The following is a 13,211-nucleotide window of genomic DNA, read 5'->3' on the forward strand; positions in this document are numbered from 1 at the left end:
TAAAAATGCTACAGGGAAGCAAACTTGTATACCATCTGCAAAAAAAAAAAAAAAAAAAAAAACAAACAACAAAAACACTTCATTGTCCATCCATTCTAATAATTTGTATTCTTCTTATTTTCTCATAACTCTCCTGCAACATTTAAATTTATATCCCATTATGTATTTTCTGAGAAAGAGTAAAGATGCCACAGCATTTAGTTTACTCAACCGCTTAGAGCTTTAAACATTCCAATCAGGTCTCCTCAAAGGTACCTAGTTTCCAGATGCTACAATTTACAGACTGTACAACTATCCCTGGGTCTTTTTCATTATCCTAGTGTGGAACCACCCAATTGGTATGTTATATTGGGATTACTGTTAACCAAATGGAGTACCTTGTATTTATTAATGTCAAACCTCAATTGCCACATTTCATCCCATGTGTCTAACTATCCAGATCTTATTGGAGTAGCATACTTTGATTACTGTCATTAACCACCCTGCCCATTTTTGTATCAACAGCAAACTTACCCATTAAACTTGATATAGCTTCACTAAATACTGAAAAGAGCAAGCACACAACATATGACTATTTTCTGAAACTCTAGAAACTAATGCTCCTAACCATTTCAGAGGTTATAAAGAAACCTCCGAAAGCCCTACTGTCAATCATCACCAAAGAGAATTCTACATTATCTTCCTCAGGTTCATTATGCAATACCAGACAGATCCACCATTACAAATCATGTTGCCACTACTAATCACATCCTTGAAATGTTCAAGCAAAATGATGATATGGCCACCAGGTTCACTGATATTAATGAAATCTTTAATACAGTCAGCATTCCTCAGTTCCTGCCTCACAAGTATTATTTTATCAAAGGAAACACTATAGTTTCTTCAGGCTCTGCTCACCTGATGAATGTTACTGCTAAAAGATTGCAGTAACATTCATCTGCCATTCTCACATTGTAATATCATTTCAGGTGTAGAAGCTGATCAGGGGTGTTGTCCACAGTGATAAGCACCTCATTCCTAATGATATCATAAGTTAGGCTGAAAAGAGAATTCCAACTAACAGTACAGCCCATACTAAGTTTCTCCAGTGTCATTAATATGAAAATAAGTAAATTAGAAACCCACCTCTTCATTTTATCTGAATATCAATACTTCTAAATCTGCACTGATACTCTACAATTCTAAACCAAAGACTTCTCAGCTTGGAGGAAACAAAATAGAAGTGCCTTTTCACAATTACCTTGGATTAACTTTGGATTCCAAACTATGATATTTAATAATCATCTAATCAAAAGTGAGAGTCTGCATACTCAGGTGGAACTGCAAGCAACAACATCTGTTACAGATGCAGCACTACCCAATAGGCAAACTAGGTAATTGCCTAGGTTGTCAATGGCTTCAGTGCCTCATGTAGTTTCCTCTACCAGGTCAACTTTTAACAACACATCAAAATATGCAATTTTTGTACTGTTATTCATAAACATTGTTAAATGTATGTGCATTTCCATAAACAACATGAACTGTGTGTTAGTTGTCTGACAGCACCAGAGGTTCCCCCCATCTCCGCAAATAACATGAACTATGTAATTTATGTGGTAGCCGAATTCAACATTCAGTAGAAATTAAATATTAAAAAAAAAAAAAAAAAAGCCTTGACAGCCAATAGTCACATAAACCAATCTCAGTTAAAATCTGGCAGGGCAGAGTTACTTAATCATTATAGCCATAGCAGCAGATGCACCATTAAATCCCCCCCCACACAAAACCAACCAACCAGAGTTACTTAAAATGCAGGATCCAGTGGTTATGCAAGCCAGGAAATCTGATCAACATCATTCTTTTGTATCCACACCTCTACTTTCTTTACCTGATGATGTCAACATATTCATATACAAAATGGTAACATAAACAGTAACACTGGCAGTGATAGTAATATTAAGGAATTCTTGAACACAAAAATCTGAGGAAAGGTAAATTTATAACTTGTGAAATTCTACACTATCACTTCTGTTGAATGCTTATCAGTTGGATGGAACATTCAGGAAGCTACACCGATGAGCCAAAACATTACGGCCACCCACTTAATATGATGTTGGTCCTCCACATGCAGCCAAAACAGCTTGTACCCAGTGAGGCTTGGACACTAAAAAATTTCTAAATGTGTCTTGTGGTATCTGGTACCAACACGTAACCAGCAGATCCTTTAACTCCTGTAAGGTCCATGGTTGAGATGCTGCAGATCGGAGTTGCTGTTCCAACACAAACCACAGATGCTCAATGGGATTGATATCTGTGGAATTTCGAGGCTAGGGCAATATCTGGAAGTCTTCCTCATGTTCCGCAAACCAGTCTCGAACAATCCGGGCGGTGTGGTACGGCACATTATCCTGCTGAAAGAAAGCACTGCCAGAGGGGAAGCCCATTGCCATGAAAGGGTGTATTTGGTCAGCAATGATGTTTAGGTAGGTAGTAGATGTCAGAGTGCCCAGCACATAGATGACTGGACCCCACAGTATCCCAGCAGAACATCACCCAAAAAATGACACCTCTGCCACTGGCTTGTTTTCAGCTCACAGTGCATCCAGGTGCCATCACTTCCCCAGGTAAATGATGCACACATACCCGGCCATCCACATGGTGGAACAGGAAACGTGATTCATCGAACCAGACGACCTTCTTCTAATCACTCAAGGCCCAGTTACAATGCTCGCGTGCCCATTGTAGGCACTGTCACTGGTGAACCGTGATTAGCATGGGCACTCGGAGAGGCCTACAGCTACGAAGCCCCATTTTCAGCAGAGTTCAATGTGCTGTGTGTTGTGACTCATTACTCCCATCACCAGCACATTCCAATTACCAGCGATTTGCACCACAGTCTCCCTTTTGGTCCAGGGAGAATCTTCGCTCACCTCGAGCATCGATGAGCCGTGGCCGTCGGCGCCTCCATAGCCAGGTGGGAAGGAGCAGCAGTGCGTAGCACACGCTTCTTGATTAGACCAGGGTTCGAGCCCGTCACCACCAAATACGGAGTATGAGGAAAGGTCAAGGAATAACCACCGCATATTCCGGAGCAATATGGCCTTAGTTGCTAATGCTCCTAAAAACCAAATAACAAACAAACAAACCGTGGCCGTCCAACACCTCGCCGGCAGTTCGTGGGTTCCCCCTCCTCAGCTGTTCGAAACGACACTGCTGTTGGGATGCTCACAGCTGACCGTGAGCATCCCAACAGCCATGTCATTTCGAATAAGCTCTGACCCAGTCGTCTGGCCATTACAATTTGGCCTTTGTCAAATTCACTCAAGTCTGCTGCCTTTTCCATCCAAAGAACAAGAGTAACACTGATTAACGAAACTCAATATCAGGTGTTTTTTATACCTTGTCCCGACCCGAGTTGCTATAAACAATTACAATGAGAGATGTAACATCCACTGGCCCCTATAACTTTGGTGTTCTTAGATCCAGTGTATCTCATCTGAATGGCTCATAACTGAGTGAGAGAGAGAGAGAGCACCACAAGCTGTCCTCAAAGGATCTTATCTCATCATCAGAATATCAAGGTATCAAAGTGGGTCCCTCTGATCTAAGCTTAAGATTAACAGAAAACAAGCTTCTTTGGACAGCTGCTCCAAGGTTTTTTGCCACATAGCTACAATCTTACAATATTTAGCATTTTGAATAACTGTAAAATAAGAATATTCCACCTTTCCAGCCATAGCCAAGTGGTCAGGCACAAGGGTGCCTAAGTACACATGCCTCAAGTGACCAGAGTTCAAGCCCACGACTGCTATATATGGTGCAGTTTCTTGTATTCTCTCTACCTTGTGAACTCCTCTGATTGCGTGGTTGTCCAGGAGTAGAAACAGAAAATTTATTTATTTTACTAAAAAATATCAGTGTAAATACACCACAGTTAGCTCATAAAAGTAAACTATGATCGTAGCGTGTAAGGGCATCAATTTAATTGTATCTCATTGTGACTACCTTCATAACGAGTTATGTATTGCACTGCCTCGAATAAGTAATGCTTCAGCAATAGAGAAGACTATTGTTACTTATTCTCAGTGGGCACCACCACACAGATGGCATAGTTTCAAGGCTTGTTGGCCTATATTGTGCCAACAAGCCCAACGATAGGGCTTGTTGGCGATTGGGTACCATGGGTATCCTGGTGTTTCACCGATATTTTACAGTTATTTCCAGCTCATATCGTATTGTTTTGTGCATTTATATTTTATTATAGTATAATTTTGTACACATTTTTGCATCTCTCATATTGTGGAATTACCTTTGCAATTGGGTTGGCATGATTGCAACACCAAGGTACATGCCCACCCACCAACGATGGGCCAACAAGCCTTGAAATGGTGCTGTCTGGGTGGTGGTGCCCACTGAGAATAAGTAACAATAGTCTTCTCTATTAGTGAAGCGTTACTTATCCAAGGTAGTGCAATACATGGTAACTTGTTGTGAAGGTAGTCGCAATACAAGCTACAATTAAATCAATGCCTTTACACTACGATTGTAGTTTACTTTTATGAGCTAACAATGGTGTATTTACACCGATCATTTATAGTTATTTCCAGCTTATATCATATTATGCCTTGCTTATTTATATTTTATTATTTATTTTACAAACAGAATAACCTTCACATCATGCAGAATGCAATTTTTATATAATCCTGAACACTTAAAGTTGTCATGATTTGTGGTACTAAGAATCGGAAAACTTGGTAATGTGAAGCAGCTCTCTGAATAATAAATATAATTGATAAGTGAAAAAACACATTCAATTCATATGCAAATTTGTGCTTGTTTCCAATTATTTTATTTGAATTTTATTTTGAATGAAAAGTCATTAGAAATGTGTAAAAACAGTTGCCTAAAGGCATTAAAGCTCTGTACCCATTAATATTAAAGGTGATTCTACAAGGTCTGGCCAAAGTTGGACAATAAGTTCCATTTACCAAAATGGTGAAAAAAAAAAAAATTCGTATGAAAATAAGTCTGGAAATGTTTCCTTGCTGGGTTACTGCCACATTGCTGTGCTTGTTAGTGATCCTGAAAAGTACTGTTGTAAAAGTGATGAAGGTGTTTAGCAGCTTCCACATCACAGAGGGCATAACAAAAGACCTCCTTAAGCAGCAATACAGGCATCAGAATGTCTTTACATCAATCATCAAATGCACTGAAAAAATTACCAAGAATGTTCTGAATTGTGTGACAGCCAGCCACAGGTGCTCACAGACAATGCTAACCAAAACTAAACAGACTAGAGGTTTTCGTCTGCACACACAAAAATCCATGTGATTCAAATGAGGCCAATTAACCAGTCACCAATTGTACCAGCCAAACTGTTGATGGGATGCTGTTGCTAATGTTAAGACAATGATCCCATAAGGCTTTGCCTGTCTACAGGCATCAATTATGAAAGCTGATAATATCGACCCTTAAATTAACAGTGCCTCATCAATAAAGAGAACTAACCAAATGAAGTGAGGGTCAACACACTGTTGTATTAAAACCACTGGCAGAACAGAACACATATACTAAAAGTTGTTTGGTGAGTGAGAGCGCCTGCACTTATATTCCTCAATCTGGCTCAAAATCCATTCTAAAATGAAGTTCTCCCTCTCTCCCCCCTTAACCCACCCTCCCTCAATTTGCATTAACAAGCATGAATGAGCCACTTTCTCTTCAATGATGATCAACAGTCTCAAACGTTCTTGTTGAGACACTTGTTTTGGGAACGTTTCCTGGCAGAAATGTCCACTTTGACTGCTATTAAAAACTTGCATGACCCTATATTAAATTCATTGCTTTGGTGAGAAAATGTACTTCTTACGAATTTCTTTTTACATTCATAATTGTGCTTTCTAAATGAGCGGTAGAAGGAATTATTAAAAACCTCACACCAAGTCTATTCAGTATTCTTTCTCGCACGCTAGTAAAACTTTGCATAAATACAGTTACAAAATAAATTTATTCAATTATCAAGATAACAATACAGCTGTGTCCCCATTACCTATAAGATGTTAAGAATTTCACATTAGTAGTGGTGAATGATGCAAGAAAGCAAGCTTAATTACAGCATCAGCCAAAAAAAAAAAAAAAAACACGTATAATGTAGTACAAGCAATATAAAGGCCTCCATAGCCAAGTGGTCAAGGGCGGGGTGCAACAGCATAAGCTCTTTGAGTAAACTGGGATTCAAGCCCCTGACTGCTAAATAGGGTGGGCTTGCCAACCTGCAATGGACCAGTGTGGCAGATTAGTCTATTCCCTCAACATGAATTGTTGAGGCCTCCATTCTACAGTGGATTGACAATGGCTGCAGATTTAATTTATTCATTTTTAAGCAATATTAAAAAAAAAAAAAAAAAAAAAAAAAGTCTCTTTTACAAATTTTTACTGACCACATATTATAGCCACAGAATTTGTGGTGTGTAAACATCTATGGTAAAATGTTTACATACAACAAACAGTCAAATGTATAATTATCTAAAAAATCTGTGTAATCACAGTACAGTATAAGCATTCTTGGCTAGAATGCTACATCTTTTAAATTTTTACTGTGCTTCTTGACCAATTAATTAATTAATAACGAGCTTGATATTGAGCTATTCACCAATAACTTTAAGTCAAAGAAACAAATTGCAATTTTAATGAATCTATAATTTTGGTAAGTACTGATCCACTGCAGTATGTTATCTTATTCTGAGTTTCTATATGTTAATTTACAATTTTAAAATAATCTAACTTAATAAATGGGCAAATTGAAGGATTTTCTATAATTTCCATTACATCTTTGAGGGAAATATTTTTTTCTCTCAGATCAGTACATAATAACTGTATATACAATTGACTTATGTTAAAATTCTCTTTTTCTGTTAGATGGAAATAAATAAATTTTAATCCTAGACCATGTTCTGCAATAAGAGGTACACATACAAAAATGGCAAGGAAAACAAAATATAGCCAAAATAGAAAAAAAAAAAAAAAAACCAGTTAAATGGTTTCATAACAGCACAAGGAATACAAAGTAATACATGGCTCAAGTTTTTACAGAAATCCTTTAAAAATTATTTTATTTACGTAATTAATAAAAATGACAGCACTAAGATTAAAGTAAACATAGAAGCTACCTGATGATGGATCCTGTGGCAGCTGTGAGTGGACAGCCCAAGTGTGGAAGGCATCTGACAAGCATTTGTTATCATCTGTGAAAGAGGAGTTCATTTCAACATATTGCAGAGACCACACCCATATCTCAACCTCTTCCATGATGTAAAAGTACAATATAGCAAATGGCAACACACCATTTGCAAACAAGATAGACAAAAATGAGTGGGTATGATGCAAGTCTGATGACAAACTTAAGGAAGGGGTTGGAAACCACAACTATTGTTTTGGTTGTGGGGCAGGGAGAAGGGAGGACAGTCAATTTTCTTTGGCCTACTAGCAGCTACCAGTGTTGGAACAGCCCTATTCACATGTTATTATTATTATTAGCCATATGGTAACAAGGAAGCCTGAGGCTTATGCTGCACCAGCCAAAAAAAAAAAAAAAAAAAAAAATTCTGAGTTAACCTGAGAGAGAGAGAGAGAGAGAGAGGAGTAGAAGGAAATCACCAAGAAAGAGAAGAATGACGATATCCAGCTCAAATGTAGTCAATTTTCAGGTACCAGTGTTGCAGCATCCCTGTGTGAGGATTGCTGGAATTTATCACTGGCATACACTGCAGAATGAATAAATCTGATAATACATTCCTCACATTTAAGAAAAATTAGAAGTACTATCAGATACATTGAAACTGCAACTATAACATCTATAACATTAGCAGTATTATGTTCCTACTATAATGCTTTATATACATAAGATTAATAAAAATGGAATCTCAGAAATTACTGAACTTGTCATTAAACAAATTACATGATATACAAAAATTTTCAAAATTCAAAAAGGTCATCATATGTATTCATGCCCAAAGTGCCATTATTTCCTGGAATGAAACCATATTTCAAACTATACAGTCAAGTGACTAAATGACAAACTGAAGTTTGGCCATTATACACTATACCCAATATGCTCAATTATACAAAATGTAACATCCTAAGGGGAAAAAAAAGGGGGAAGGAAAACAGGAGACAACTAATTCTCAAATATTCAAAAATTAAATAACTAAATTAAAATAACACTTTTACTGCTTTTTATCCTTAAATTTTATTTTAAGTTTACATTTTGCACTGTTTAATACACCATGCACCATAATACACCACATTTTATACACGATGCCCTAATACTTATGTTCAAAATTTAAAAAAAAAAAAATATATATATATATAAAAAATTCAGTTCACGTTGGGCATAGAAAAATTTCCAGAATTTTATTGACCAGTCTAATTCTAAGCAGCAAATGTTACAGAGAACTTCTAAGGTGTATTATTCCCCATAAACTGTTAATATTACGCGAGTTAAACTATGCTTTACTTTTATATAAAAATGAACATTATTATATCACTCTACAGTGAAAAAATGCAAAACAAATTGGGGGTTGGGAGAATTTTTCCTTCCTGGAAATGTTAATATTTATTACTAAAAATATGGAGGTGTAGGAGACACGCCCACATAGTATTATATGGCAGCTAGTTACATAAATCGGGACACTTCGCTTCTGAATTTTTAATTTCTTTTTAATTCCATTATAAACAGTGTTATAGTAAACTTCATAGACGATTTGGGGCGCAGTTACCTCTACAACAACCCATTCAAGTATTAAGAACACAAAAATGCATTCAAAGTTAAACTTTCATTTATAGATGGAATATCAGGAAGAAACTTTGGAATACCAACGCATATAACTCTGATATTATACAACTTAAAATGTAATTTATAAATTCACACAAAATTTGTAAGTAATTAACTAAAAACAATACAAAATTAATTCCATTTTCAGTATGCTTGTTAATGCTGTACTACTATGAAATCGTTCAGTGTATTTTGACTGCCTATCAACATCATTTATTATTTATAGAATTTTACCTACATTGTAACAAATATAAACGACTTGATAAATTATTGATTAAAAAGAAAAGGCAGGAACAGCCACGCTACAAGTTATTTCCGAAGGAACATGGATTTTTAGTCAAAGCTTCTCAATACACCCAATCTAGTTTTTTATAGCAAACCAAAACAATTAAAAATATATTTTTATGAGAAAATCGTTTCTTATAAGGAATTAATAACAAAATGACAGCACTAAGATCAAGTAGTGAACCATATGGAAACCACTTGACAGATCTCATACCAGTCATAAGCGGATAGATCAGCTGCAGAACATATTTGACACAAACAGTTATCAATAATCATAATAGTTTCATAAAAACACCACGTAAAGATAACCAGAAAAATAAATTCTTAAGTTAAAAAAGGTATATACTTTAGTTATTTATAAAAGATCTCATCCAAACGCTACTTTTAAATTAAAAGCAATATTGAAGTAGTAATTTTTATTCTTAACGATGCTATTCAGCAAGGTAACGAACCTATTTTATTTTCCAAATAAAATTAACCCCTTATCTATTCATCGGATAACAATATTCCATCTTGTTTTTCCAACATATAACAATATATCGAACATAATTGTGAGCACGTGACCAAAGTAGTCACATTTTCCCCAATTCTTAAAACGATATATTTTCTTAATCTTTAAAAAACACACAAAAATTCCTATACAATTATTTCAAAAATTTCAAACTCACGCATGTCACCAAATGCCGGTTTACTAACCATGCTTTCACTCGGATCAGAACTTCACCCTCTCCGGCAGTCGGTTCCGGCTTTTTCATGACCTTTGCAGATTTTAATCCACCGAAACCCGTAAGGACTACCGCCTTCATTTCTTTTGGTTGAACTGCCGCTTGTTCCTCGGCATTGGCCTCTTCTGCCTTATTCTCCGTCTTATTAGGTTCTGCTGCTTTAGCGTCCGCCATCACTGATGGAACAGGAAGACGACAGATAATCCAAGTGTTACGTATTGCCGCACCACAGTAGCTGATGTCTGAGGGGTGGCTCACAGGTGGCTGCTTCGCTCGTTGACGCAAGGCTGATCACAACCATCCGATATCCTTCCGCGCTGCTTGTGGACCAAAAGTGTCGGCTACCGACCTCGTCTGCCATAATAATACGTTTGGTATATTCTTCTGAGAATGAGAGCGCAATATCCGAACAGCACGTACAAAATGTAAAATAAAATTATAAAGCATTAAGTAACTTTTATGAAAAACTATCTGGGTTTGCTAATAATAAAACAACTGTTTAACCATATATGTACCACGGATTTTGTTACCATAAGTACCAGTTGTTAATGACAGTTCGCGTCAAGCGAATAAAACTTCGCCAGACGGTGTCATCTTCGCTTCAAGTTCCTGCAATCACCGTAAGCGTACCGAATTTCGCTCTTGATGATGATTTATTTAAAATCCAACAGGCGTTTTATGTACAAGGTAACCCTCGTATAACACGGTAGTTAAGTTCCTATAAAATGTCGTGTAGTGTGAAACCGTGTTATACGGGACTAAGAACCGGTACGAAAAGGGGAATTACGTTCCAACTGCTAACAAAAATACACCATTTTTTATAACTATCGGAAACTTGATTTTTTTTAAAATAGTAATAACTGAACAAACGTCTTACAAACTGTGATGCATACACTGCCCTACCATTAATATCGGGACACCTGCCTTTAGACAAAAAAAAGAGCTTTTATTGTGACATTTAGTATTTTGTGCTGAAACCTTTTTGCTTTTATGATGGCCTTCAATCTTCGCGGCATACTCTCAACCAGCTTTTTATAAATGTCAGGTGATAAGTTCCTCCACTCGGCCTTTAACACAACCGATGCGATCTCGAGGTGCACGTACCCGACGATCCAATACATCCCAAAGATGCTCGATAGGGTTCAGATCACCCTTCTCTGGACTGGCCAATCCAACTTTTCCACGCCCATGTCCTCAAACCACTCTGTTACTACCCGAGCAGTATGACATGGCCCTGTATTGTACAGCATTCCTGGTTTCCTCTACAATGACTAATGAGCACAAGCCAAACCATGAAAGGGGCCCCATAACATGACACTGCCTCCACCAAACTTCATTGTTGGGAGGATACAATCAGGAAGGAACTGTTCCCCTGGCATTCACCACACCTAGGAACTGTCATCAGACTGGTAGTGTGCGAACCTCGACTCGTCTGTCCATAAGACTGTTTTCCACTGCTCTACAGTCCAGGATTCGCACTTCTTATACCATGTTAATTGGCGCCTAGCATTTGTTGAGGTGATCAATTCTGTTAAACGTGTCATCTTGCATGCTCACTTTTTCAATTGTTTATTCAAAGCCCAGTGTGCATATTTATAGCAGGTTCTGTGACGTGTGCATGCATAGGACCTGTTTTCCCCATCCATGGTTGTTGTTGTTGTTGGAGGTTTTATGGTGCAACGGCAGCTAAAGGCCATTATGCGCTAAACAATGGTAGGCTCCTCATCCATGGAGGGGTGTCCGGATAATAATGGTAGAGCAGTGTATATGTCAGATAACGTACGCTCATTTATTTTTCTTCCACTTCATCGCTGCTGAGCACAATCAAACGAGAATGTTTTCTCTGTTGCAAAATCTCTTCACCTTCTGAACTTTCTTCAGCAACATCTAGATTTCGTGTATCTTCTGCTCTCTTTAAAAAATCAGTAATTGGGGTTTTTTGTTTTTGCTTGATAGATCTTTGTAAATTTCATGGTATGGAGCTAAGCATTTTTGAAGCTCCCTTTTGAACTTTATGCTCCTTTCAGTCGAAGGATCTGCATTCAGAAATTACAATTCTAATTTGTCGGCTAAGTTTATGTCTTCCCGTATGCTTTTTAGTGTTTTTAGTGTAAAATTTGAAACCTAAGAATTTTCAAATTTCATCTATCATCCTCTGAATAGATCTGGTTTACCTCCGATGCCATTTCCATCAAATCCGCTTCGCCAGCCTCTTTTCTACCAGTAATTCTCGAAAGTGTTCAGTAGTCACAGCATCAAACCTTCCCCATCTAGCGACTTAGCAAGTTCTACTATCGCACCCATGTCGGTTCGACCATATTTCCTGAATGAAATGACTCAGGCCATACATTTTTCCTACACGCATTTAATGTTGATGGTTTTACTTCTTTAAGCGATAAAGCTATAATTCCGATACAGTCCACAATTGAAAAATGTTTCCATGCCTCCATCACTTCGATAGATTCGGAATCAATTTTTTCCACAATCCATTGTAACGATTTTCTAATGTAATGGATTTTAAAAGTAGATATAATGCTTTGATCTAATGGCTGAATTAAAGTTGTATTCAGTGGTAGGAACATTACTTCAACGTTTGCAACGTACCAGAGTTTTCCCAGCACAAAAGGTTTTCCACAATTCTCTAACCGCGTATAGCGAAACCGTGTTATGTAAGTACCGTGTTATGTGAGGATTGCCAAAATTTATCAAACGTGTAGAGCAAAACCGTGTTGTAGAAGTACTGTGTTATACGTGGGGGGTTGCCTGTGTATACATCTATGGTCTTCAAATAAGTTACACCGTATTTGATCATTTACATAATTTCAATATTTATTAATGTTATCAGAGACGGTTTCAGGTAGGTACTCCAGGGGATATAGTCCCCTGATCAAATAACGTGGATTTTTTTTTTTTTTTTCTGCTACATGATGATTAAAGCTTATGATTACCCAAACGTACTTTGCCACTTTCATTGTATTTTATCAGGGGGAAAAAATAATAAATAAACGCTAAGATGAAAATCAAATCACAGCGAAATTTCAAGCCAATAAAAATCCACTTAGTTAATGTACGCAGTACGCATTTCAGGGGCACTGGATTTTTATTTCTCTTAATTGAATATTTTTCGTTGTCTGTGATCAATAGAAGCGAAAAGTAAATAATTATCTTTTGCCAATTAATTACTAATTGATTAACTAATAATATATAAAAGTAATTGTTTTCACTTCACTGCGGCAAACATAATATACGGTGATTCAACTATAATGTATGGTATATATGGATTAGCCTATGTGATATGTATGGAAAAAGGAAATAATAATTGCCAGATTTCTATTGGTTCGATTTTAATGAAATGCGTGAAGGCCCGGAAAATCTTTCTAACAGAGCCAAAT

The 13,211-nt window shown here is 37.0% G+C and overlaps 1 protein-coding gene across 2 annotated transcripts in view; it reads right to left on the reverse strand.

Moving 5' to 3' along the window:
• The window catches only part of LOC150082588 (putative NADPH-dependent quinone oxidoreductase VAT1L), a 154,356-nt gene extending 144,289 nt beyond the window's left edge, over nucleotides 1–10,067 (reverse strand). For both annotated transcript variants that reach the window (XM_090378704.1, XM_090378703.1), the window contains exon 1: nucleotides 9,791–10,067. In XM_090378704.1, the coding sequence (XP_090234830.1) occupies nucleotides 9,791–9,993 (203 nt within the window). In that variant the 5' untranslated portion in view covers nucleotides 9,994–10,067. The remainder of the gene's footprint in view (nucleotides 1–9,790) is intronic.
• Nucleotides 10,068–13,211: the final 3,144 nt, after the last annotated feature.

This window comes from Mastigoproctus giganteus, chromosome 7 (assembly GCF_048544385.1).
Source record: "Mastigoproctus giganteus isolate SK-2022 chromosome 7, ASM4854438v1, whole genome shotgun sequence".
In the NCBI taxonomy this organism is placed as follows: Eukaryota; Metazoa; Arthropoda; class Arachnida; order Uropygi; family Thelyphonidae; genus Mastigoproctus; species Mastigoproctus giganteus.